The 26608-nt window shown below is 35.1% G+C and overlaps 5 protein-coding genes, 2 long non-coding RNA genes and 1 pseudogene across 9 annotated transcripts; 4 read left to right on the forward strand and 4 right to left on the reverse strand.

Annotated features, from left to right (window-relative positions):
• Positions 9-2904, forward strand: LOC104727007. 3 transcript variants are annotated; one of them, XM_010445994.1, is made up of 4 exons: positions 9-275; positions 1276-2395; positions 2480-2554; positions 2657-2904. In XM_010445994.1, the coding sequence occupies exons 2-4, from the start codon at positions 1508-1510 to the stop codon at positions 2774-2776; spliced, it is 1083 nt and encodes a 360-aa protein (XP_010444296.1). In that variant the 5' UTR covers positions 9-275; positions 1276-1507; the 3' UTR covers positions 2777-2904. The 3 variants fall into 3 exon arrangements, with proteins under 3 accessions (XP_010444296.1, XP_010444299.1, XP_010444298.1); XM_010445997.2 differs by having other exon boundaries at positions 42-65; XM_010445996.2 differs by lacking the exon at positions 9-275 and adding an exon at positions 1044-1111.
• On the reverse strand, positions 356-909 carry LOC109127670. The gene is made up of 2 exons (XR_002034221.1): positions 804-909; positions 356-728 (listed from the first exon to the last, which is right to left on the reverse strand). It is a non-coding gene; the product is annotated as an uncharacterized LOC109127670 (long non-coding RNA).
• LOC109127667 lies at positions 2318-2760 on the reverse strand. The gene is made up of 2 exons (XR_002034218.1): positions 2668-2760; positions 2318-2592 (listed from the first exon to the last, which is right to left on the reverse strand). It is a non-coding gene; the product is annotated as an uncharacterized LOC109127667 (long non-coding RNA).
• Positions 2880-4266, reverse strand: LOC104727006 (NAC domain-containing protein 102). The gene is made up of 3 exons (XM_010445993.2): positions 4042-4266; positions 3667-3956; positions 2880-3586 (listed from the first exon to the last, which is right to left on the reverse strand). Exons 1-3 carry the CDS (start codon positions 4199-4201, stop codon positions 3206-3208), a joined length of 831 nt encoding a protein of 276 aa, XP_010444295.1. The 5' UTR covers positions 4202-4266; the 3' UTR covers positions 2880-3205.
• LOC104727008 (beta-galactosidase 6) lies at positions 7945-16452 on the forward strand. Its single transcript, XM_010445998.1, has 16 exons — positions 7945-8370; positions 12490-12585; positions 12700-12812; positions 12905-13064; positions 13570-13713; positions 13800-13894; positions 13985-14090; positions 14170-14254; positions 14336-14619; positions 14718-14899; positions 14979-15070; positions 15268-15377; positions 15482-15589; positions 15678-15791; positions 15885-16030; positions 16141-16452. Exons 1-16 carry the CDS (start codon positions 8116-8118, stop codon positions 16280-16282), a joined length of 2232 nt encoding a protein of 743 aa, XP_010444300.1. The 5' UTR covers positions 7945-8115; the 3' UTR covers positions 16283-16452.
• Positions 18720-23143, forward strand: LOC104727009 (beta-galactosidase 10-like). Its single transcript, XM_010445999.2, has 18 exons — positions 18720-19095; positions 19348-19443; positions 19533-19645; positions 19733-19799; positions 19894-19986; positions 20074-20217; positions 20380-20468; positions 20607-20712; positions 20811-20898; positions 20985-21103; positions 21188-21352; positions 21434-21618; positions 21701-21810; positions 21902-22011; positions 22116-22223; positions 22321-22431; positions 22515-22735; positions 22834-23143. The coding sequence occupies exons 1-18, from the start codon at positions 18916-18918 to the stop codon at positions 22952-22954; spliced, it is 2226 nt and encodes a 741-aa protein (XP_010444301.1). The 5' UTR covers positions 18720-18915; the 3' UTR covers positions 22955-23143.
• LOC104727010 lies at positions 23251-24830 on the forward strand (annotated as a pseudogene).
• Positions 25141-26532, reverse strand: LOC104727011 (zinc finger HIT domain-containing protein 2-like). The gene has a single exon (XM_010446001.1). It carries the CDS (start codon positions 26479-26481, stop codon positions 25267-25269), a length of 1215 nt encoding a protein of 404 aa, XP_010444303.1. The 5' UTR covers positions 26482-26532; the 3' UTR covers positions 25141-25266.

The raw sequence follows: 26608 nt of genomic DNA on the forward strand, positions 1-26608 counted from the left end.
AAAAAAAAAATAAAAAAAAAAAAAAAGAATCTAAAAACCACTCAGCTCTCCGCACCATGTGAAAGGTTGGTGTAGTGGCAAGAACTCCTTTCGAATCTGAACAACGCTTAAGCTCTCATCAGATACATTCATACATACGAGCATATTTTTTCAGATAAAATTCACCCAATACCTAAATTCCCATTATTCGAGCAACCCAGACAATGAAGAGAGATTGCGTTTTCTAAAAGTCTCTTAACTTTTCTCAATTCCTCCAGATTTTTTTTTGGTCTGAGGTTTGTTTACTCTTCTAAACCCTTTTTAGATTCAATGTTTTTTATAAAAATTGTTTTGCTTTTTCCACAATTTTATTAACCCAGAATGTTCAAATCTTGCTTCAGATTCGCACTTGTTTGAGATCTCTCATTTTACAGATCTTTTTAGTCTTGATCTCGTGACTTTGTTCTTCTCTGTTTTTAGTCGGTGACCCATGAGTTCATGAGAGAACAAAATTTTTGTCCTTTTTTCGTTTGAGTTGCTGTTCATTCAAATCAGTGGTGGGAATTTGGTGGAGAGCTTATAAATAAAAATTTGATTTAATGGTTGCTTAATTTTGCTTCTGTTAAAAATAATTTAGATTATAATGGCTGCTTTAATCTAATTTTGTTGTGGTTAAAAAATATGGAGTGAGGGCTGCTCAATGCTGCTTCTGGTTAAATATTAGTGTTTATGGTGTGGCTGCTTAAAATCTGCTTGTGGTTAAAAAATTAGTGTAATGGCTGCTTTAATCTGCTTATGTATATTTGTATATTTTATAAACTTACTAGTGGTTTCTTGTGTTTGGCTTTGGTGCTATCTTTCCTGCTCAGTTACAACCTGAAGCATGATGATGTTATTGCTTTCAGACATCATTTTTGTCATTTCTTTTGTTCACTTTCTTTTTGTTTTCGATTTGATCTCAGCATGTTTTGACTCTTCTGACATCGAAAGGTTGAGTGGATCCATGATCTAATTTGATTTTATATGATGCTTTCTTTTCACATTCCTACTATAAAAGCCTTATATTTTACTTGACCACCACTATATCAGTATCTATCTAGCTGCTTCAGTTTATATATTGTCCCTTTTACATGTAAGCTTTGGTTTCATTTATATATATATATATATATATATATATATATATATATATTGTTTGTTTAAAGTCATATGTTCCGTAAGCTTGTTCCTACTTTCATGTTGAGAATCTGATGTTTTATGTTTATGACATATTTTTTATTTATGTTTTCGCTGCTGCAGGAGCTCGTTTGAAAGAATGCAAAGTAGACCATCTCTCTCTTGTTGTTGTCTTACAGATTGTTTCACTTTCAACGTGATATTAGAGTACAATACTAGATTTAGTGAGGCCCTTTGTTTTATTGGATCTTGAGTTTTCTTGTCTAAATGGGAAGACCTTTCTAGTGTCTATAAGTTGAACGAGTGATTTTTTTTGGTCTTGTGAAGAAACAGAATTTTTCTTTTTTCGGGTTTGATGGGTAAAGAGAATCAGTTGGAGACAACAAATTGTGGAGTCAATGATCACGATTGTCCACCCGTCAAGAACGAAGAACCAGCCGCTGAGGCGCGTTACAGTACAGACAGTGACTCGGGTTTACCAGCTTGTCGTGTATGCCATTCTGCAGAATCTGACAGACGAGGAGATGCTGCGTTAGGGTTTCTAGGGATTACACCTCCGGTTCCAGAAGCTCGTAAAAGCAATGCAGAAGAAACCGCTGATGATGTCAGCAAAGCTACAGAAGCTGAGCTGAAGAATTCTGTCGTCAAAAGCAACGGAGTGGAATCAGGCTTCGTCGAAATAACAAGTCCTGATGGGGAAGTTTTCATTTGCACAAATGATATAGAAATGGGAATCCAGCAGCATCAGGATGCACTGCTTGAGCTTGGATGTTCCTGCAAAAACGAACTTGGTTTGGTACACTATGCTTGTGCACTCAAATGGTTTCTCAACCATGGATCCACCGTGTGTGAAATCTGCGGACATCCTGCAGAGAATATAAAGACTGCGGATTTCAACAAAGTGTTCATTGCCTTGAGAGATTACACGGCACCAGACCTTGTGTTACCTGTGAGTACAGATTCAACCATAGATTCAGATGAAGTTGCTACCAGTCGAAGGCAACGACTTAGTGAGATATCATCATGGTTTGGTCCCCATTCCCTGAACAACAACAACAACAACAATAGTTCTGTTGCAGCTTCTCAGGTTATGCCCGAACAACCTTTAGGTGTTGTCAACTTTGATATCTTGCCTATGGAAAGCCGTGCAACTAAATGGGCTGTGGAAGGTACCGGGATTCTACTTGCTACAGGGTTACTCACTGTTACTTTGGTCTGGCTCATTGCCCCTCGTGTTGGAAAGGTATGCAATCTATCTAAACGTGTGTCTCTCTCTGACTGGTAGTGTTTACTGGTTAACGGTACATTAATTTTGTTATTGACGCAGAAAACTGCTAGGAGCGGACTTCACATCCTTCTTGGTGGTCTCTGTGCTTTAACAATAGTCATCTTCTTCAGATTTGTAAGTAAAATCTCTTTGAGTAATTAATGTTCTTCAATCTGATAGAATTGTAATTCCTACGTCATACTAATCCAAAACACACAAACAAAACATTGAAAACAGGTTGTGCTCACTAGAATCAGGTATGGTCCTGCACGCTACTGGGCAATCCTATTCATCTTCTGGTTTCTTGTGTTTGGTATTTGGGCTTCTCGTTCGAATGCTTCTCACAGTAGCCCTTGAATTCATCATCATCATTATCTTCTTCTTCTACTCTCTGCCTCTCCATGCGTAAGTCTGTGTACTTCTCTTGGAGTTAAAAAATGTACATTGCTTCATATATAAGAAAAACAAGCTCATGCTTCATTGAACACGATGAATATATATATATTTATATATATGATTCATAATGGTTACAATGACTTTTACAGTTCCTCTGTACCTACTTTAGACAGTTGAACAAAATAACAGAAACTAAACCAACAAAAAATCGAAACTTGCTGATGAGAGCCCCAGAATCTGTTAAGTTGGTTATAAGTCTCTGAAATCCAACAACCCGATTCCGTAATTGTATGACCCGATTTGGTTTTCCGGGTCAGGGATCCGACACGGCGCGGTGGTCGTCGATTACTCCGAAAAAAGCTTCAATTTTTTTTATCTAGAATTCATAACTCAGCCCTGAGGAGGAGCAAAACTCATCCAATTCAAGAACGGTTTTTGCTCCGGCGAGTCGTCCTGAAACGGAGCGGCGAAATCGGAGCTATACGGAAACTGAGGGACAAAAGCGTCATTCTGCAACAACTCGATGGAGCCGCCGCCGCCACCACCACCAAACATGGACTTATCATCAAACGCATCATCGAACTCAAACCACTTGGGCTCGCTCTGAACTTCCCAGTGATCGGAACACGTGACGTCCGGTGAAATCACGTGACTTGAACACCTCGAGTCCGACGTAGTCATCATCATCGCCGTCGGTTTCTCATCCGCCGGCAAATACTTCTCCATTGTTCCCTTCTTATTGTAAATCCGACATAAAACCCAATCATCAAGCTGCAAATACAAATTCAACATCAATAAATCAATCATCATCATCATCAATCCCAAAAGGAATATAAAAAAAAAAAGCGTACTCGCAAGTTGTTGTTCTTTTTGTTGGTAGTAGAAGAAGCAGATCGATCAACATTAGCGAGACGATACTCATGCATAATCCAATTCGTTTTAATCCCTTTAGGAGCTTTCCCGGCGTAGAAGACGAGTGCTTTCTTAATCCCTAACGTCTTCGGTTTACCGATCGGTTTATCAGCTCCTGTAGCTTTCCAATAACCGGTTCCAGCTGCTCGGTTTGGTCTCGAACCGTTTGGGTATTTCCGGTCTCTATGTGAGAAGAAGTACCACTCTTTCTCACCGTACAACGCCATTTCTGCAAAATCAACAAAATAAAAATTCAAAAACCACACAGAGATCAAAAAATCTCAAATTCTCGTTGGTGTGGATTTGAGATTAACCTGGAAGCTCCCATGGATTGAATTTGTAAAGATCAATCTCTGCTATTACCGGAACGTTAATCGGCTCCGATGCACATCTCCGGCAAAGATAGAACTTAACTAGCTCTTCATCCGTCGGATGAAATCGGAATCCCGCCGGTAAATTCAACTCCGCCCTCATTTTTTTTTTATTATTATAAACCTTTGATCGGATGTTTTATCTCGAAGATTGAAATCGAGGAGAAGAGAGCAAAGGTCTATGGAGCTTTTATAAAGCTGAGAAGAGAGAGAGAGAGAGAGGTTCATGAACCAACCACACGTGTGTAGTCTTCCTTTAGACACGTGTTGATATTACCCCCGAGCCGTTTTGTTTTTTCAACGTTGACCGCGCAGCCAGCTGAGATGTACACGTGGTTTTTATATATTGGTTGATCGACATACAGAGAGTATGGTGATGTCATTGCTTCCGTCATCTTGCACGAACCTTTTTTTTTGTGGTTGTGATCTGGTGTTTCTCGGTGTAGCCGCAGCTTGTTCTCTGGGCCTCTGGCTAATTCGTGAAACTCTGACTTGTTGTGAGTGGACTATCAGTAAAATTACTGTGAGCTTATCCACAGATGATTTTTTTTATTCGTCTCCTTCAAGTAATTGAGTACGTCACTGATAATTGATGACGTCATCTTAGTCGCACGACGGCTTATGTAGTAAAAAAAAAAAAAAGCTGAAAGATGCGATAATCGACCGTCTCGTGGACCAACATTTGACAATTCCTTCCACATTTTTTTAAATATTTTATAAGAAAAACTGTTTAATTTCAATGGAAGAAATAATAATGTTTACCAAAAATCATGTAAGATACGAAAATATTCATGCTAATATTTATGTGGTTTTCTTGAATATTTTAAAAGGTGCAGATACAAAGATATTTTATGCATATATATATTATATATGTTTTTTTAAAAAATTGTATATGTTAACAAAAAACAAAAGTGTAGAGAGATATTTATGAACTAGAAAAAAAAACAAAAAAAAAGGTAATGCTTCAAGATGTTGGCAAATGGAGTCCAATTCAAAATTTACAGATACCGACATATGTTCGTGCTAACGGTTGTTAAAATTTTTGAGAGACGTTAGGGATTAGAATCAAACAAAATTCATTTAATGTATTTTAGCGAAAATTATATATGATGGATGACAATTATGAAATATTATATTATTAAAAAACTATAAACTATTTTTTAGACATAAATTTTAGTTTAGATAAACAATTTTTTAAAAAATTAAAAATCATTTATGTTAAAAAAACCATATCTTATTAAAAAAAATCATAAATTTAACTTGACGTCTAAACAAAGGAAACATTTTTAGAATCATGAATTAATTTTATGTTCTCATTTTTATTGATCGTCACCACCTGTGTTTTCATGTTTTTTTTTCATTATTTTCTCTTCCAATTTTTTTTTAGTCATTTTCATTGTTAAATTTTCATGATAATTGTCATCACTACTTTTACCATCCGATTCTTCGTTATACTTTTCTTCTTCTTCTTGCTCGTAAGTTTTCTCACGTTATTTCACTGAATAATCATTCAAAACTTTTTTTTAGACTACTATACAACTTGTTAACCCATAAAAACCAAAATCATTACCTCTTTTCTCGTAAAATTTGTGTAATTCATAAAAACCAGCATAGTCACCACATGCACCCAATTATTGGTATTTTCACTGTATACTTACTCGGTTTTAGATCAACACGCATTGAAACTTTTCAAACTAAAATCTTTAATACTATAGAATTACAAATTACTTGCAAAGAAAGTAATATGAACCCATGTGTAGCTATAAAACATTTGTTCTTGTGGTCGATTCTTCTTCTTTAAACTCCAAATATTAACTCAAACAACATCAAATCAATGTCTTGTGATGTCAATCGTTTTTCCCTACCCATAAATATTTTTTTTACTGAAATAATATCAAATCATCTATAAAGTCATTCACAAAAACATGTTTTACAGCTCATAAGAGTTATAAAGCACAAATGGAATGGAGATAAGTAAGATATATTCAAGATATTAAAAATAAATATTTAATATTTAATAATATATAAACTTTTAATTTTTTAATAGAGTTTAATTATAATATTTTCAAAAAATATTAATTAGTGAGCTGGCTAATCCCTGTTTATTGTTTTAAATCTTATGTGGACAGCTTAAGGAGCTATAACTTCTACTTTTATTTAATATAGAAAACTACCATATTTTCAAAAATATTGAAATAATATCAAATCATCTATAAAGTCATTTACAAAAACATGTTTTATAGCTCATAAGAGTTATAAAGCACAAATGGAGATAAGTAAGATATTTTCAAGATATTAAAAAATAAATATATAATATTTAATAATATTTAAACTTTTAAATTTTTAATGGATTTTAATTATAATATTTTCAAAAATATTAATTAGTGAGCTGGCTAATCCCTGTTTATTGTTTTAAATCTTATGTGGACAGCTTAAGGCTATCAGCTTCTACTTTTATTTAATAAAGAAAACTACTATATTTTCAAAAATATTAATTAATGAGATGGCTAATTTATATGGTTATTTTAAATCTTATGTGGACAACTTAAGGAGTTTATAGCTTCTACTTTTATTTAGTATAGATTTTACGGGTTTTTTTTCCTAAAAAATCTAAATAATATAGAAAACTACTATATTTTCAAAAATATTAATTAGTGAGATGGCTAATCCCTATTCGTCGTTTAAAATCTTATGTGGACATCTTAAGGAGCTTATAACTTCTACTTTTATTTAATATAGAAAATTTTAATATTTTCAAAAATGTTAATTATTGAGATGGCTAATCTATGTTGGTTGTTTTAAATCTTATGTGAACAGTTTTAGGAGCTTATAGGTTCTACTTTTATTTAGTTAGATGTGGAATGTTGTATATATATATATTTTATTTCTTAGATTTTACTGTTTCCTTTTCCTAAAAAATCTTAATAATATTAAAAACTACTATATTTCAAAAATGTTAATTAGTGAAATGGTTAATCTTATTTATTGTTTTAAATCTTATGTGGACAGTTTAAAAAACTTATAGATTCTATTTTTATTTAATATATAAAAAATTACTATATTTTCAAAAATATTAATTAATGAGATAATTAATCCATATTGATTGTTTTAAATTTTATGTGACAGCTTTAGAAGCTTAACTTCAATTTTTATTTAGCATAGACCGTATATGTTAACAAAAAAAACAAAAGTTTAGAGAGATATTTATGAACTAGAAAAGAAAAAAACATAAAAAAAGAAGGTAATGCATCAAGACTTAAAAGCCCATATGAGCCGTAGCGATATGTATCTTACAAGCCAATAGAAGACCCATTTTATCTTAACGTGAAGGCTGTGCTCTTGGGTCCAAGTCTTGTCTTCCAAGTTCCAAATTTCAATGTCGTATACGCTTTAGTCTAAACCTCAATCATTACCTTTGTTTCGACTTTTTTCTAAATTTTAATTTAACTTTCAGAGAATTTCAATTCGAATAGGTAATTTTTTTCTTTAACAATTATTTTCTTTTCTAGTAGTGTGTTATTTAACATATTTTTTTTTGAAAAAAAAAAGGTAAAATATGATATTTTGGAAATTAAATCTTGTACTGTAAAACAAAATATAGATTTGAGAAAAAATTGAATTCAACTTACTCATTTTAGCATCCAATTAGATTCAACATTATTCATTCACTTTATCCAAAATAAGTTGATGATCCCCTTTTTTTTAACTTATAGTGTAAGTTCATATATATAGCTAAAACTCCAATATAGAAAGGGCATTTTAGTAAATGAGTAAGTTCGTAGAATCGCAAGACAAAGGCGAAAAGGCATGATGCCATTTTACAGGCTTATATAAACACCTCAACAGAGGATCCAATCTTTTCCCAATTATTATTGCAAAAGTCAAATCGATTCGTGTATATTTATTAAAAAGCTAGCTTCCACATCTCAAATCAACGCCTTCATATTTAAGTCACACTTGTATTCAAATCATAAATCTCTCTTGGCTTTTATATAATGCACCAATAGGTACACCCACATGCTTGATGTGTGTATATATATCACACACACACACAAACATATTCGAACATTACTATCATCAGTAAGAGAGAGGAAGATGGAGTTGGGTCGAGGCTTGGGGTTGTGTTTGATTCTTCTGGGTACGATTCTTGTATTCTCCGGCGGTGCTACGGCGACGAAAGGAGTAACGTACGATGGACGGTCTTTGATTATCGATGGACAGAGGAAACTTCTCTTCTCTGGTTCCATTCACTATCCTCGCAGCACACCCGAGGTAAATGTTTCCATCAATACATTAACTAGATACATGTGATTAGTTAATGTGATGTTTGTCTAATGAACAATTCTGGCAAACCTTTAACCCAAAAAAAAAACATTTTAGGCAAATATGGTTGGACCATAACCTTTGTAGGGGTGTCATATCATCATCATCTATTGATGTAATATGACAAAACTCCTCTATCAAAAGAAAACTATATACATATGTGACACAAACCGTAGTTTAATTTTGGATATATATGAAACCAGTGTTTTGTTGATAATATCTCAAACCATAACCATATAAAGATATGAAATCGTGGCTTTTTTGTATATTACTAACTTTTTAACCGAATTCTGTTTTCACGAGTTTCTTTAAATTAATGAGAATTTGGTTTCACTTTTTTGTCATGTACTTTTTATTGCGTGAGAAACTCTTATTTTCACTACATTACAAACTTCTTTCTTTCTTAAAAATTAAGAAGTGTCTATCTTTTTTTGGATATATATATTGGTTTATTTTCTTTATTAAAGTGATAGACTAATTTTGTTAGCAAGGATCGGTTTTATTAACTAATCACAAGTTCACAACGTTTGATATTCTATTAGCACCAGTGTTCAAGAAAACGCTAGGCGGTATCTGGGCGGTGACCCAACGCCTAACGCCTAGAACGCTTAGTCGGGGCCTAGACGGTTTTTAGGCGGTTTAGGCGTTTACAACATAAAACATTATATATATATAATTATATTAAAATATATGTTATAAAAATAAAAAAATATAAACAACGGTAAGAAAAATACATTTATTTAAGTTATATTAACAACATAAATGTTTATAATTACGTATATAGATATAAAACATAATAATTTAATTATGTGTAATTTAAAAATCAAAAATAAATATTAAAATAAAATGTATGTAATTTTAAGCGGGTTAGGCGGTCATCTAGGCGTCTGCTGAGCGCCTAGCGCCTAGATGGCGCCTAGACGGCCGCCTAGACCGCTTTCTTGAACACTGATTAGCACACACACATTCATGATTTCATGTTTTGTTAACTTCCTTCAAANCAGTGTTCAAGAAAGCGCTAGGCGGAATCTGGGCGGTGACCCAACGCCTAGCGCCTAGAACGCTTAGTCGGGGCCTAGACGGTTTTTAGGCGGTTTAGGCGTTTACAACATAAAACATTATATATATATAATTATATTAAAATATATGTTATAAAAATAAAAAAATATAAACAACGGTAAGAAAAATACATTTATTTAAGTTATATTAACCATATAAATGTTTATAATTACGTATATAGATATAAAACATAATAATTTAATTATATGTAATTTAAAAATCAAAAATAAATATTAAAATAAAATGTATGTAATTTTAAGCGGGTTAGGCGGTCATCTAGGCGTCTGCTGAGCGCCTAGCGCCTAGATGGCGCCTAGACGGCCGCCTAGACCGCTTTCTTGAACACTGATTAGCACACACACATTCATGATTTCATGTTTTGTTAACTTCCTTCAAAATTTTGATTTATTTGAGCATTTAAACACCAATTTTTTTATTAATGTTATTATTTCTTACATCTTACACGTCGCTATTTCGTTTTTAAAAATTGTTAATTCATAATGGCATAATTTTTTGTTTACATCAATAATTGCATTATTTAAATTTTCTAATTTTATGAAAATGAAAGAAATATATATTATCCAAAACGAAAAAGACATGCATTACGTAATGAAAACGGAATTGATCTGTCAAATATTAATTTTTAAATAGGTTATATTTTTTTGGTTCACAAGATTTTGTTATAACTTCACTTTCAAGATTAAGACAGAGATATCATTCAAACACAAACATCTTTGACTCCCTTGACTCTACCGATGATAGAAAACAGTCACGGGTCTCAAAACGACACAGTTTTTGGTTCTTTTTATGTTTTCTTTCTAATTTTGTCAGAGATGTCTACTTCCTTAACACGCCTATAAAGTTACCGATTCCTTAATCATTTAATTAAACACTACTATTAAATCAAAATACATCAATTAATAAAAACGTATTCATTCATTTTTCTGATCTAAAACTAATAACTAGACACAGATCCGTCGTATGTGCTTCATTTAATGCTCTTCTCATGGTTTCGATAAAATAAAATTAAAAACGAATAATTAAGTGAATTATACTAGTATCAAATAAAAAGTCAAAATGTCAAAAAAAACAAAACAATTGAAACTAAGCCAAATAAAAATATTTTAATTAAATTACATGTGAGGATGATCAGTGATTATGTATTTATGTGTCTTAGAGCATGTTCAACGGTGGGTATCAAAAAAGATATTTAGGTTTATTATAATTATAAATTTGAAAATAGTTAAGTCAAAAACTTTTTTAAGGAACTATAAAATTGTATGCTTCCAATGGTACATCCTAATTTTGGGTTCTTAAAATTTTCAAAAAACTATTGCATTCCATAAAGTTTTTAAAATACATGACATTAAAACATATTAAACATAAAATACAAAATAGATTAATAACTTTTGTAACCTTTGTCTCCAATTTGACCGCCATCACCACATTCAAGAGTAGCATTGCGTTCGACACTATACGGAATGTGTATGTGTTACCTGAGGACCATGTTCTATTCAATGCCTTTTTTGAAAGGATCACCGACCACACATTTCAATGTGTGTGGCTTTGATTTCTCAACAACCTCATCATACACTTTCTCATGAAAATATGTCTGAGATCCCGCACATCAACATTGCTCCTACAAAACATTACTCAACATTATCTCAAGAACTATTAGCAATTTTGAGTCAGCTAAGCTCAAGGTGTATATACTATATTCTACTATTGAAAAAAACAAAAACAGTTTAACGAAGAGGGCAAAGTGTGCAAAGCTCAAGGTATGTCTTATAGTATAAAGCTCTACAGCTTTATCGATATCAGCATCTTCGAATACAATGAACGGTGATTTCCCACCAAGTTCCAGAGTTACCGGTTTGAGATTGCTGTTAGCAGCCAAACCAAGTATAACTTTGCCCGTATCAGTCGTATCCTGTGAAAGCAAGCTGCAGGAAAAAGATCACTATAACATAAGTTTAGTTTCTTATAGAAGTTAAGAGCAAGAAAACTGATATCTCTACCAGTTTTGTCTACATCCACATGACTTACGAGGGAAGCACACCAGGAGGAGGAAGACCCGCCTTTCATAAATTTCAAGAAACACTCCGACTCATAGCAACAATAATGGAAAATAGAAAATGAAAAGAGAATCTATCTCATGATCTTACTTTAAGTAAACGCTTGCCAGCATAGAAAGCGGTAAGACACAACACATCAAAGCTAAATTTCAAAACTATAATTAAGAAGACACACATCAAAGCTAAATCATTGAACCATCAACTCATCAAATTCTCAAGCTGCTAACAACGGTAAACACTAATTTTCCTAACATCAATACCCAATTGAAAGAACCCTAATTTTACTAATCACTTCCCAAATCAAAAAACTCTAATTTTTCTAATATCTATTCTCAATTCAGACGATATCAAAGATCTACACTTCAAATCAGAGATATGTGTACCCATGGGAAAACATTGGAGCGTCCTTGAACCAAACTCAGAGATTTCAATAATTTTCGATTTGGTGTTTGAGTTTGAGGAACTAGATATCGCATATCTCAGACTTCAGAAGAATTTCTCAGCGATTTTGAAATCGGCTCTAAAGAAAAAAAGAGAGCGTTTTTTGTTTCTTTTGTTAATTTGAGGAACCAATCACATACTAACACATATATGATCTTTAACAATCATAAAAATGCTTAACTTAGTATCGATGCCAACATTTATAATGCTTTTTGATTTATTTTTAAGCTTAAGCATCTCTTAAAAATCCTTTAACAACCACCGTTGTACATGCTCTTAGTACTAGTTACTATATTTGGTCTTTGACAACTTTAACACAATCACGTGAACAAATCTCGTTACATTAAAAATCTCTAATCAATGAGATCCCAAAACAGCTAATTCTTATTATCATTACAAAACGCATTATCATTCAATTATATGAAGAAAAAAAAATTATATGAATAACGCATTTTAATAAATAAAAATGTAAATTTTGTATTTTCTTGTGCAGATGTGGCCATCTCTGATAAAAAAGACAAAGGAAGGAGGCATCGATGTGATCCAGACGTACGTTTTCTGGAACCTCCATGAGCCTAAGCTCGGTCAGGTCAGTTTCATTTTTTGTTTTTTCTCAATACAAATTTTCATTTTCTTTTTCTATAGTATATGGTTACGAAATTATAACATATCATTTTTTGGGGGATTAAATGAATATTTGCAGTATGATTTTAGCGGAAGAAACGATTTGGTGAAGTTTATTAAAGAGATAAGATCGCAAGGTCTCTATGTCTGTCTACGTATTGGACCCTTCATCGAAGCCGAGTGGAACTACGGGTACTACTAATCAACTGACAATTATTATTGGTCTTTTCAATATTTTATGGTATAGTCAACGTATATGACTAATTACCGGTTTGGTTCTCTAGGGGATTGCCATTTTGGTTACGAGATGTACCCAGTATGGTATATCGAACCGACAACGAGCCCTTCAAGTTCCACATGCAAAAGTTCACCACTAAGATCGTGAATTTGATGAAATCTGAGGGCTTATATGCTTCTCAGGGTGGTCCAATTATTCTTTCCCAGGTAACTTTCTTCATCTGGTTCAATTTCATCAAATCAAATCAAACCCAACCAAACCAATAAGATTAGTTAGTTACATTAACCGACCAATGTTTAGAAATACAACCCCAATCATGACTTCAAAACCAGTGATTTTGAGCCTGGTCAATTGAGACACTTTACCAAGTAAAATTGCAATCTAATAATGAATTCAGTAGGCCACTAATCAATCTTTCAAGGAAGGTATCGTGTCTAATCAATCAATTACCATGGTTGATTAGTCGGTGATTAGATTATAATTAATTGAATATTAGGTAGGAGGGAATAAATTGATTTTCTGTAAACTAATATTTTAACCGGGTTGGTTAAAATCAGACGTCCTTGTGGATTTGATTTGGCCATCGATAAGAAATTACGATTCCGGGGTTTTGAAATACTGCTAACGTTTGTGAACTCAAATCAAACCGGACCTGGTTAGCTTGTTATGATGTGAATATGTTGGGTTCTTTGTGGTTTTTTAATCGTATAGATCGAGAACGAGTACAAAAACGTGGAGGCGGCTTTTCATGAGAAAGGAGAAGCGTACGTCAAGTGGGCAGGACAAATGGCGGTCGGGCTTAAGACTGGAGTCCCATGGATAATGTGCAAGCAGCCTGATGCTCCTGATCCTGTGGTTCGCACCATATATACCGCTTACTTAATTTATCTAAGATCACTGTTTCTTATTTCTTAAAGATGGATATTTTTTAAAACTTGTAGATCAATACATGCAACGGAATGACATGCGGCGAGACGTTTCCAGGACCAAACTCACCCAATAAGCCGAAAATGTGGACTGAGGACTGGACATCCTTGTAAGGGTCTTACCTAAATTGTCTATTTTGATTTGTTTCCTTGTGCAAAAAGTTAACTATTATCTTTTTGTGTGATGAAAAAAAAAAAAGCTTTCAGGTTTATGGAGCAGAGCCTTATATTAGATCTGCTGAGGATATTGCTTTCCATGCCGCTCTTTTCATCGCCAAAAACGGAAGCTACGTCAACTATTACATGGTAATTAAATTAAATAAGATCTTTATTAAATAATCGCAATATGATAAGATCAAGAACTCACAATCATGTTTCAATACAGTACCATGGTGGAACAAACTTTGGAAGGACTTCATCTTCATATTTCGTTACAGGATACTACGATCAAGCTCCTCTCGACGAATACGGTTTGTTCTAAAGCTCTTAAACATGTTTTATGCTCAAAAGAACCCGATAATTTGATTCTGATATTGTTTCGTGTCTTTCAGGTCTTTTAAGACAGCCTAAGTATGGTCATTTGAAGGAACTTCATGCTGCGATAAAAGCCTCTGCAAATCCTCTGCTTCAAGGGAAGCAAACGATTCTCTCCCTAGGACCATTGCAACAGGCTTATGTCTTTGAAGATGCGAGAAGTGGATGCGTTGCGTTTCTCGTGAACAACGACGCGGCTAAAGTCAGTCAAGTACAATTCAGAAACAATGCGTATAGCTTGAGTCCCAAGTCAATTGGTATTCTTCAGAACTGCAAAAACCTAATTTACCAAACAGCTAAAGTAAGTCTTATCTTTTTATTCTTCTTTGCAAACTTTCAAATCATCCTAGTAGTAATTACCAACTTATTAAAGTATATAAACCGCTTAATGAATAAAAGGTGAATGTGCCTAAGAATGTGAGATTTACAACGCCGGTTCAACTATTCAACGTTCCGGACAAATGGGAAGTGTTTAGAGAAACAATCCCAGCATTCCCAGGCACAGCTTTGAAGACAAATGCTTTGTTGGAACACACTAATTTGACTAAGGACAAAACTGATTATCTTTGGTACACTACAAGGTAAGATATAAGATATATTCATTATAATTCTAATGTTTATTTATCTTTACTAACGCAAGTTTGGCTCTTCCGATGTAAGCTTTAAGCCGGATTCACCCTGCACAAACCCGTCTATCTACATTGAATCATCAGGACATGTTGTTCACGTTTTCGTCAACAGTGCACTAGCAGGTACATAAGTATTAATTAAAAGTAACTTGGGAAGAGAAATGGATTACAAAATTTGCGTTCGGTGTTAATTTTGACTGTCCATTGTACTTATTAGTTCGCAAGATATACATATTGGACTCTCTAGTACTATAGCTTGATTACTCAAATGTTCAATATCCATATATATGAACATATTATGTAGAAGTTTGCTGTTGTAGGATCTGGACATGGAAGCAGAGACATAAGGGTAGTTAAAGTCCAAGTTCCGGTTAGCTTAACCAATGGACAAAACAGTATATCGATTCTCAGCGGCATGGTTGGTCTACCGGTAAGCCGTTTGCTTAAACCAGAGCCTGGTTTATTCTTTTCTTGTAACACACAAATGAGCAGTATATAATCATAACACTTCTTACTCAATCCTATGAATAAAAGGACTCTGGAGCTTACATGGAGAGGAAATCTTATGGACTAACCAAAGTACAAATTAGCTGTGGCGGGACAAAAACCATCGATTTGAGTAGATCTCAATGGGGTTACTCGGTAATACATTAATAAGCCTTCATTCTATGAGTCATGAACTGATTGGAGATTGTGTTAATAAATAACCTAATATGTATGTGTTGTGAAGGTGGGTTTGCTTGGAGAAAAAGTTAGGCTATATCAATGGAAGAATTTAAACAGAGTGAAGTGGAGTATGAATAATGCTGGACTCATTAATAATCACCCTCTCGCTTGGTACAAGGTATGCCTATATATATTTGTAGAAAAGATTATTATGCAATTTATAAATATGTATATATATAGGTGACAAATGTGAAAAAATGTGCATATGTAGACGATGTTTGATGGGCCGAGTGGAGATGGTCCAGTGGGACTAAACATGTCGAGTATGGGTAAAGGAGAAATGTGGGTGAATGGTGTAAGCATTGGTCGTTATTGGGTCTCATTTCTCACTCCTGCTGGACGTCCTTCTCAATCTATGTAAGCATCACTGATCTGGAAACACAAAATTATATTTGATTATGTTTGACTGAACTTTACTTTTTGTTGTTGTTTGTTGTTTGATCTGGACTTGGATTTGGTTAATGCAGATATCATATCCCACGGGAGTTTTTGAAACCATCTGGAAATTTATTGATGGTTTTGGAAGAGGAAGGTGGTGATCCTCTTGGAATATCTTTGAATACAATATCGGTTACTGGTTCGAACCGAGCTCAGTCTCAACTATCCTAAATATTCTTTTCAATGTTCTTTGGTATCAAACCACAGTGAACAATAATATTTATTGGGTGATTCAATATACAAGTTGTGTATACATGTTGATATGACATTTTCACACGTTTATAGTTGTATCATTGATATAAATCTAGTTGAATACACAGGCCGTACCAAATTAATATACAGGGTTTTTAATCTAGGTGTATTTTTAAAAAAGAATATATTATTTATCAGAATATATCAACATCAGTTTCACAAATTTCTTATACCTGATAGTTAGACAGTACGTCTTCCACAATGCTCATACCATATCTTACATATTCTGGTCCAATATTTACCTTCTTTATGTCTTAAACCTTACGTTAGTTGTCTTTTTAATCATTTTTTGGGGCCAAAACTGATAGACGGCTTTTGAAACTACTGAAACTGAAAAGATTCAAATATTCGAAAGAATCAACTATCAGTTTCGTTTCAAATTAAGTAAATACTTATCCATAGAAGATAAACTATGGTGACAACTTCCAAGCTAAAATTAGGTTACATTTTTGTGGAGATGAAAAAGAAAAAAGAAAAAAAGACATCCGATCCACCGATCACGGTCGTATCCCAAGTATGCACAAAGGTCCAGCCTAGAGAGCCTGAGACTTTGTTGGTTCGGCGAATCTAGAAGTTGTCCCTTCACCGACACCAAAATTCTCAACAAACGTTCACGCGCTGTTTAAATGTTGAAAGCCACCGAACGTTGTAAAACACGAGCGTCCACGAGAAAGTGTTATTCACGCTCCACAAGTTTGGTGGTTTAACTAGAAGAAGCAGAGTACTTCGGTAACTGTGGGGCCTGTAAAATTTAAGATTTCAACCCTTTCGGCAATTGTAGTATTTATTTGTTTGGGGTTAGGGAAAAAAGAAAAAAAAGACGACCCATTTTAAATTTTTAACTGCGATCTAACTCCAAACAATAAAAAGAACATATGTTTTGACCAGAAAAAAAAAGGTTAACATATCTCTTTGGAAAAAGAAGAAGATTTTTCCTTATTAATTTGATTAGGCAGGAACTGTAGTGGTAATAATTAGAACCAGAGAGAAGAATATTTTACAGTATCAAAAACACAAGAAAATTGGTTGGTTGGTTAAGATAGAGATAAAAGAAAAGTAACGTGGAGACACGAATGTACCAGAAAACGTGGAGTGCAGCGTTTTTATGAAAATCTCTATCGATTAAAAAAAAATATCTGCCGTATCAAATTATCAAATCTTGCTTCATTTAATTTTGGTTTGTTATGTGCATGTGATGTGTTTCCTTTGATGATAACGTAATACATCTGCCTTACAAATCAAATAACCAAATATAAAAATTGTAAATGATTAAAAGAAAAAGAAAAAAAAACAATGTTTTGATGTTCTCGATCATAGATGCATATGCGTAAAGCTTATTGTCTTTGTCTTTCGACGGTGACGATCTTTAATTTTACGTGGCGAAAGGATGGAGAAAGGGTTTAGATCTTTTAGTAGGAAAGTCAGATTTGGTTATAAAAAAGTAAAAGACTTCACTTTCTCTATTGTCTTTTTCTTGCTTGAAGTTGGCTTTACTTCTTCGCTAATCTAAATGAACCATGGTCCATGATGATGCGCAACGCCATATAGATCATCACATCGTGTTTCTCAATTATCTTTTGTTTGTGTGTATGTGTGTATTTGTTATTTTTATTATTGAAACAAAAAAAACTCAAAACTATACGTTTATATCAAGACGACCTATATCATATGTGAATTATACGGTATCGACTAGCGAATAAAAAAGACTACATTTCAAAAGATTAGGGAATGTGTCTTAGGCAGAATTTAATTATATAGTACTCCCTCCGTTTCAAAATATAGGATATTTTAACTAAAGCACACAGATTAAGAAGTTTTTACTTTTAACAAGTTCAACCAATCAGAAACAATACTGCATAATATTCCTTCCGTTTCAAAATATAAGATGTTTTAGAGAAGTTTTTGTTTTATAATATAGGATGTTTTCAATTTTCTATACAACTTTTAGATTAGTTTAATATTTTATATTATGCAGTATTGTTTCTGATTGGTTGTACTTGTTAAAAGTAGAGACTTATTAATCTGCGTGCTTTAGTTAAAACATTTTATATTTTGAAACGGAGGGAGTATAAAATACTAAAGTAATCTAAAAGTTGTATAGAAACTTGAAAACATCCTATATTATATTATAAAACAAAAAACTTCTTTAAAATATTTTATATTTTGAAACGGAGTAAGTATTAATTACCAACAAAATTAGCTTCACCTGCATACATGATGTACCTCTAGGCTCTAGACTCTAGTACCAAGTATAAATGTATAGTACTATGTTATACTAATAGCAAAAAAGAAAAGCTTATACTAAAAAAATAAGAGAACAATCTGATTATAAAAGAAATAAAAAATAATGATAAATCCACAACACTGAAGAGTGTGATTTGGTCACACACTCTCTCTCTTGTACACTCCCACAGAAACCAAGAAAATATATTTATGGATGCCCTTAAAGGATAAATCTTTGTGTTTCCCTCCTAATTGAGAAAAGAGAGGGTTTTAGTCACTTTGAGAGAAGACACACTCTCAAGCCAAAAACGAAGAAGATCTAAAGAAATATGAAGCGGGTTACTGGAAGCATTGCTTCTTCCGCGATTCTAGTGGCTATGGTGTTTCTCTTGTCGTTGAGAGCTATCGAGTCGGCCAATGTAACCTACGACCACCGTTCTCTCTCCATCGGCAATCGCCGTCAGCTCATTATCTCCGCCGCCATTCACTATCCCAGAAGCGTTCCAGCTGTTAGTAGTGACTTCTTCTTCTTCCTTTTTTTTTTTCTTCTCCTGTCTTTGATATATCCGCTTAGTGAATGTTAAAGTTCGAAGCTTTTTTGGATTTCTGATCTTTGCTCACATGTTAGTTGAAAAAAATCTCAGAGGGAGATTCTAGAATCAGTCTCTTACAGACGACATTGGGTGTGAATCTGGTTAATTTGGGAAAAAAATTGTTTCGATTTTGGAATCTGCTGGAGGATTAAATTGGTTCTATTGCAGATGTGGCCATCGCTTGTTCAAACAGCAAAAGAAGGAGGCTGCAACGCAATCGAGTCTTATGTGTTTTGGAATGGCCATGAGCCATCTCCTGGAAAGGTTGGTATTACCTTTTCAGTTATTACTCTGTCAGATGTTTGTTGAGTTTAGAGTCCATCAATAATTATTTTGTTGTTGTTGGTTTGTAGTATTATTTTGGTGGTCGGTATAATCTAGTGAAGTTCATCAAGATTGTTCAGGAAGCTGGAATGCACATGATTCTACGAATTGGTCCTTTTGTTGCAGCCGAGTGGAATTATGGGTGATGCCCTCTCTATACAAATCACTCCTTTATCATTTAGTGTCCCCTCTTTTGAAGTTTTTGTAATTGAATCTTGTGGGGTTATAGGGGAGTCCCGGTTTGGCTGCATTACGTTCCAGGAACAGTCTTCAGGGCGGATAATGAGCCCTGGAAGGTTAGAAAGGATAATATTTCGTAAATTGTTTTTTTTTTTGTCTTTCTTTTCTCTGTTACTTAAAGTTCTTTGCTCTGTGAATTTTTCGTTTCAGCATTACATGGAGAGTTTCACGACTTATATAGTGAACGTGTTGAAAAAAGAGAAGCTTTTCGCACCACAAGGCGGTCCAATAATCTTGTCTCAGGCAAGACAAATGACAACATATACAACAATTTCAGCATTGTTTTGTTACCTTTTTAGAATGTTGTTCTTAATATTGTGATTTCATTAGGTGGAAAACGAGTACGGGTATTATGAGAAAGATTACGGAAAAGGAGGGAAAAGGTATGCTCAGTGGTCTGCTTCTATGGCTGTCTCACAGAACATTGGTGTTCCATGGATGATGTGCCAGCAATGGGATGCTCCTTCGACTGTGGTAAGTCTTTATCGAATCTGAAACCACAAGATCTATACATACCTTCATCTTTTTGATTCATTGCATAGTTTCTTGTAACGTTAGGTTAGCTGATGGTTTCTAAGTGAAAAATTTCTCAACTTGTGCCAGGTTATGATGGATTTTTCTTATTTCCTTGTGCAGATTAGTACCTGCAATGGCTTTTACTGTGACCAATTCACACCTAATACACCAGATAAACCCAAGATTTGGACTGAGAACTGGCCTGGATGGTAAGTAGTTTGATCTCTGGTTCTGCTAACATTTCTTTGAATTCTGTTTCTTACAAAGTTGGAGTCTTTGGAGCTTCTTGTTCATTAGCAAGTGAATCTGTTTTTCGCGGTCTGAAAAGAATTTTTCTTTTCTTCTAGGTTTAAAACATTTGGAGGCAGAGACCCTCACAGACCAGCAGAGGATGTAGCTTACTCTGTTGCTCGTTTTTTCGGGAAAGGTGGAAGTGTTCACAACTACTACATGGTAATATTTCTTAATTTATTCAATACAAGGAAGTTAGTAAGCTCTGTTTGTAATCTAAATGGATTTTGCTTGTATGTTTTGTCTGCAATTTGGTGTAGTATCACGGAGGAACGAATTTTGGACGTACTTCAGGAGGACCTTTTATCACTACGAGCTATGACTATGAAGCTCCGATCGATGAGTATGGTGAGTTTGTAACAAAGAATATCACTATGTAATGAGATAAATCTTCAATGGTTACAAATAATGTTTATGTGCTGTTCCTTTATCAGGATTGCCAAGATTACCAAAATGGGGACACCTTAAAAATCTTCACAAAGCTATAATGCTCTCTGAAAACTTGCTGATCAGTGGCGAGCATCAAAATATTACATTAGGCCATTCACTCGAGGTGCACTTTCTGTTTTTAAACCCCCGCGAAAGACTTCTTTTTCTGTCAGAATGTTCTTTCTGATGATTTGTTTTCGATTTTCAGGCTGATGTGTACACAGACTCTTCGGGAAATTGTGCTGCGTTTCTGTCAAACTTGGATGATAAAAGTGACAAGACGGTGATGTTTCGAAACACGTCATACCACTTGCCTGCTTGGTCAGTTAGCATTCTACCTGACTGCAAGAACGAGGTTTTCAACACAGCAAAGGTAACAACAATAACTGGTTTGGACAATGACATAATACGAAAACACAACTTAGCAAAAGGCTGAATTTACATTTTGCAACAGGTAACTTCAAAGTCCTCCAAGGTTGAAATGTCACCTGAAGATTTGAAATCTTCATCAGGTCTTAAATGGGAAGTGTTCTCGGAGAAACCGGGTATCTGGGGAGAAGCAGATTTTGTGAAAAATGAACTCGTTGACCACATCAACACCACAAAGGACACAACTGACTATCTTTGGTACACAACAAGGTCAGTACCTGAATACTATCACTTTAAATTATTTGAATTCGTCGAGACAGAACCTGAAGCAAATGTATTCAATCTGCTGCAGTATAAAAGTCAGTGAAAATGAAGAGTTCCTGAGCAAGGGTAACCGCCCGGTTCTGTTTATAGAATCAAAGGGGCATACTCTTCATGTTTTCATCAACAAAGAGTACCTAGGTACTTACTTTCTAACACTCGCAGCCATTTTGTTATTTCTTGAACTTGGTTTTCTAATTGATTGTGCGTAAATGTGACTACTGGTTTCTAGGAACTGCGACAGGGAATGGGACTCATGTGCCTTTTAAACTCAAGAAATCAGTTTCTCTCAAAGCGGGCGATAATAATATTGATTTGCTTAGCATGACCGTTGGTCTTTCGGTAATTCTATGAACACAAAATTTCGAATTATGCTGTTCCATGTAATCATTGCAGTTTTGCTCCATCATCCGAACTCAGACATTCCTTGACTTCCTCTGCTACAGAATGCAGGATCCTTTTACGAATGGGTTGGAGCTGGGCTTACAAGTGTCTCAATCAAAGGTTTCAACAAGGGCACATTGAATTTGACAAATAGCAAATGGTCCTACAAGGTTATATATAATCCTCTGCCTAGAAACCTGTCATGTGCTCCAAGTGATTCTCTCTTTTCAATGAGTCTCTCAACACCATTCCCATGAAATCTTGCAGCTCGGCGTACAAGGAGAGCATCTAGAACTGTCCAAGCCAGGCAACTCCGGGGCAGTGAAATGGACGGTGACTACAAAACCTCCTAAGAAACAGCCTTTGACTTGGTATAAGGTAATGTAACTTCTTGGACAAGAACCAAGATCGTAGAAGATAAAGTTCTGTCTTCCTCTCTAAAGATCTGATCTTTTGTGTAGGTTGTCATAGACCAACCTTCTGGGAGTGAGCCAGTTGGGCTTGATATGATCAGTATGGGGAAAGGCATGGCATGGTTAAACGGAGAAGAGATTGGTAGATATTGGCCCAGGATTGCTAGAAAGAACACCCCGAATGACGAATGCGTTAAAGAATGCGATTACAGAGGCAAATTCATGCCGGATAAATGCTTAACTGGATGTGGTGAGCCATCTCAGAGATGGTAAGAGTTGTCATCATCTTTGTGTTTTTCTTCATTACATCTCTCTTTGTTCATTACATCATCTTGGTTTTTTTTTTCTTTTTTCTTTTTTGGCGTAGGTATCATGTACCAAGATCATGGTTTAAGGCTTCCGGGAATGAGCTGGTGATCTTTGAGGAGAAAGGGGGCAATCCTATGAAGATAAAGTTATCGAGAAGGAAAGTTTCGGCGGTGCAATAAGCTACGCAAGAAGAAGTTAAAAGATGATGCAAAACGTTAGTTGCAAAGTTGAAGATGTGGGTGGGAATCATAAGCTATCAAAGGAAGATAATTTTTTTGTTTGTTTGTATTTCTTTGTTACAACTCAGAAAACAATAAACAAAGAAATTTCCACTGATTAACTTAACACAGTTTTCACTTTTCCATCAATTAGGTCATATCTCTCTTATAATAAAGACATACCATATATATATTATATATATATATGTGTTAAAACCATAGTATTGTAATATAACTTGATTAATACATCTGAGAGATTTAGGGCTTTTACTTAGATATGGAGGTCCTACGCGTAAGTGAATTCGGGAAGCTTGAAATTTCAAGAGCAGCAACGGAAAGGAAAAAAGAGAAAAAGTTAAGGGCTTGGAGTAAGAAATATTCCCATCTGGCCTATGTATGTAAATCCTCTTCCCTCATGATTGTTTGTGTAATTGATTTTGATCTCTTAGCTTTCGTTCCCGTCTCATGGATACTACTTTACTTCACCATCACTCCATCAGGGATGGTTTTGATTTTCCAGGGTTTTTTTTTTGGTTCTGATTTTGATTTTGACTTTCCAAGGGTTTTGATTATGGAGGCTCTGCTTTTAGAATAAGGAAGCCTGATGTTGGTGACTATGATTATCATCTCACCCTTTACTGTAGGTTTGCACTCTACTGCTACAACTTTCAAAAGGTAACTCTCCGATCCCTCTCCTTATGTCTTGTAAGAAGAACCCTGCCTTAAATATTCCTCTAATTTCCTTTTTTATGAGAGTTTTTGTTTTGATTTTGGGTTGTCAGGGAACAAACTTTAAGTTTGTGCGTTGGGAAAAGTATAATTCTATGTGGACTGCTTACGACGTAGGATCTTAGTTCTACATAACTTTTGAGGCCATGGATCCAACCTGCGACTCTGTCTTCTCCTCTTTTCAGACTGTGTTCAGTCATGCTGCTGGATATACGTGGAGGATCTTGGCCTGCAGACCCACATGTACGTAAAGATTTTTATTTACCGCATCTTCTCAATTATATCACTGTCTTTCTTTCTTTAGAGGACTAACAGTTTCTAGAGATCACTTTTTAAAAGGTAACAAGCGTGTGAATGAATATTGGGACCGGTATGAGGATGCTGTAGATCAATTCTACACAGGTGAAATGCCCAAATGGTTGTCTGATGATGAGGCCTTTTCCAGTGACAACAAAAAGTATTACGTGGTAAGATATATGTCCAGAGAGTGGAGTTTTAATCTTGTTGATGCCAGTTAAATGTAGATAAATGCTTTTTGTTTGTTTGTGCATCATCGATCACAGGTGCAGGAATCAGAGCTGCATGATAATGACTGGCTGCATCTATTCATTGAAATCGCATTCTATAATGCAATATATCCTGTAAGTCACTTGAAATTTGCAATCATTCTCTGCCAGACTTGTTATCTGTTTCCTCTTACACTGGCCAATGTGACGACTCCAGTTATTGGAGGCTTCCCCTCCCTTGGAGATCAACAAGGTAGTTGTAGAAACTAAAGAAGATTACATGACTGAGGCTCGTGAGAAGCTCCACGCAGAGAATGCAATATTCTACATAAGTTACAAGTATAGAGGTGTTTCTTCAAGTGGTGTCGCTGTTGATTACAAAACTATCGTAAGGAAAACCATGGATGGGGAACCAGAACACATGAGTTTTGAAATTGCTTATGAACAAGAAGCGAAGTAGACAGACACTTCCTGTATGCATCTGGTCTGTTGCAATCAATTTATCAATCGCTATTTCCTTGTAAGTTTAATCATGTTATATGTCTACAACTCTAGGGACTAAAACGAGTGGGATCAATATATGTATATTAATCTTCGCTAAATGCTAGCTATCTGTTTGCAACGCGTAATAGTAATTTGTATGAAAACCAATAACGCAAACTGTGCTTAAACCATGGAGGTGAGTTGACTACTGACCTAAATATCTTAGGATATGTTCAGTACGGGAGTGAGCCGGTTGGGCTTGATACGGGTCAGTATGGGGAAAAGCATGGCATGGTTAAACGGTTAAGAGATTGAAAGATATTGGCATTGCTAGAAAGAACACCCGATTACAGAGGCAAATTCATGCCTAACTGGATGTTCTCAAATTTGATCATGGTTTTTTGGCTAAGGTATCATGTTCCAGGTAGGGATCATGAATATTTGGGATTCATATGCAAACCTTACATTATCAATTAGGAGCAACACCACAAGACATTCATTCATTTGTTAACAAACCTTACATTATCAAGCTATAACTATAAAACATTAGAACTCTCATTCTATCTCCTCAATCACCACGCCACCGCCTTTTCGGAACTGATCTGTTTTCTTCATTTTCGGAACCCCATTTAGCTCAACCACCGAGTTCTTCTCCGCCCTTACGGATGACTCCAAAGCTTGCCATACTTCAGAACTCTGCTCATTGACCCAACACATCATGAAGAACACTTTCCTCTCTGCAAGCTTTAGTCTCTTCTTCAGATCACGACCTGAAGATGATTTTACTTCACGTATTGCACCATGAATAAGCCTCTGGAGATCGCAGAGCAGGCATACAATAGCTCCAGAGCCAAGAGAAAGCAAACAAATCACATCATCGACCAGGTTCAATCCGAACTTGAGACCGCCACCAAGGTTTTTATAAGCCGAAGAGCAAGTCTGTTCCAAGCAAAAGGACAGCACTTCCTTGATGGTCTCAGGTTGTGCGTTCTGACCCAAAACAGATGAAACACTCAAGACCATTGTAGCTGAACCTAACGAATCGGATTGCCACTCTCCATTGTAGATACGGAGAGTAAAGCAATAACTGTATACAATGTCAATCAAATGGATTGGTAAAAGAGGAGATGGATTCGTTGCGCTAAGCTTGCTTACTGAAATCAAAGGTGTATCAGGCCCTCTCGGGATCTCACTCACAACTCTAACCTCTTCCTCCTCTTCTTCTTCAACACACTGAACGAGTTGTGTACCTCCGCGTCCAAGAGAGATCGTTCGAGCTGAAGCACGTAACCACCAAGGATCCCATGGTTCAATCATTTTGCTTAATTCTCCAGACGCTAAAGCTCTTTGGAACCCTTTTCTCTCTTCTAAGCTCAAATCATCAAGACTGACTTCATCTCCGTTCATAATCCTCTGCATAATCTCCTCCTGTAAGATTGAACCTTCATCATCGTCATCCGTGATGCTATCAATTCCCCCATCTTCTTCTTCTTCGTGAAACCTTTTCAAAATCTCGAGCATCTTCGTTTTGGTTTGATCATCAGATCGAACTTGCTTCAACTCATCGTTTACATTCTCTCTCATGAATGATTCAGTACACTGGACGCTGTGAGATTTGTAACAAGGAAGGGAACAGTAGCGGAAGTTGCATCGGGGACAAGTGTACTGCGAGAACTGCTTATTACATACATGGCATATAATCCGCGAAGACGAAGGGTTCAACGGAGACGAATTTGAACTCTCCGACGTTATAATCGTCTTCTCCGGCATCGTCTTCTCTTTCACAATTCCAATTTTCCAAAATTAGGGTTTTGCTATAAGAAGACAGATCTAGAAACATTTACATACCCGGAATTTGGGCCGCGTTTGGGCCCTAAGGGCCTTAATATTGATAATA

Source organism: Camelina sativa, chromosome 11 (genome assembly GCF_000633955.1).
Source record: "Camelina sativa cultivar DH55 chromosome 11, Cs, whole genome shotgun sequence".
NCBI classification, from domain to species: Eukaryota; Viridiplantae; Streptophyta; class Magnoliopsida; order Brassicales; family Brassicaceae; genus Camelina; species Camelina sativa.

Excerpts from the sequence above, each read along its gene's own strand:
- LOC104727007 (XM_010445994.1), top strand. The coding sequence starts at position 1,508 with ATGGGTAAAGAGAATCAGTTGGAGACAACAAATTGTGGAGTCAATGAT. Across the intron at positions 2,396-2,479 it reads TTGCCCCTCGTGTTGGAAAG|AAAACTGCTAGGAGCGGACT; the intron begins GTATGCAATCTA and ends TTATTGACGCAG. Across the intron at positions 2,555-2,656 it reads TAGTCATCTTCTTCAGATTT|GTTGTGCTCACTAGAATCAG; the intron begins GTAAGTAAAATC and ends CATTGAAAACAG.
- LOC104727006 (XM_010445993.2), bottom strand. The coding sequence starts at position 4,201 with ATGAGGGCGGAGTTGAATTTACCGGCGGGATTCCGATTTCATCCGACG. Across the intron at positions 3,957-4,041 it reads CAATCCATGGGAGCTTCCAG|AAATGGCGTTGTACGGTGAG; the intron begins GTTAATCTCAAA and ends TTGATTTTGCAG. Across the intron at positions 3,587-3,666 it reads AAAAGAACAACAACTTGCGA|CTTGATGATTGGGTTTTATG; the intron begins GTACGCTTTTTT and ends TTGTATTTGCAG.
- LOC104727008 (XM_010445998.1), top strand. The coding sequence starts at position 8,116 with ATGCTTGATGTGTGTATATATATCACACACACACACAAACATATTCGA. Across the intron at positions 13,065-13,569 it reads GTCCAATTATTCTTTCCCAG|ATCGAGAACGAGTACAAAAA; the intron begins GTAACTTTCTTC and ends TTAATCGTATAG. Across the intron at positions 14,620-14,717 it reads TAATTTACCAAACAGCTAAA|GTGAATGTGCCTAAGAATGT; the intron begins GTAAGTCTTATC and ends AATGAATAAAAG.
- LOC104727009 (XM_010445999.2), top strand. The coding sequence starts at position 18,916 with ATGAAGCGGGTTACTGGAAGCATTGCTTCTTCCGCGATTCTAGTGGCT. Across the intron at positions 20,899-20,984 it reads AGCTCCGATCGATGAGTATG|GATTGCCAAGATTACCAAAA; the intron begins GTGAGTTTGTAA and ends TTCCTTTATCAG. Across the intron at positions 21,619-21,700 it reads TATCTTTGGTACACAACAAG|TATAAAAGTCAGTGAAAATG; the intron begins GTCAGTACCTGA and ends AATCTGCTGCAG.
- LOC104727011 (XM_010446001.1), bottom strand. The coding sequence starts at position 26,481 with ATGCCGGAGAAGACGATTATAACGTCGGAGAGTTCAAATTCGTCTCCG.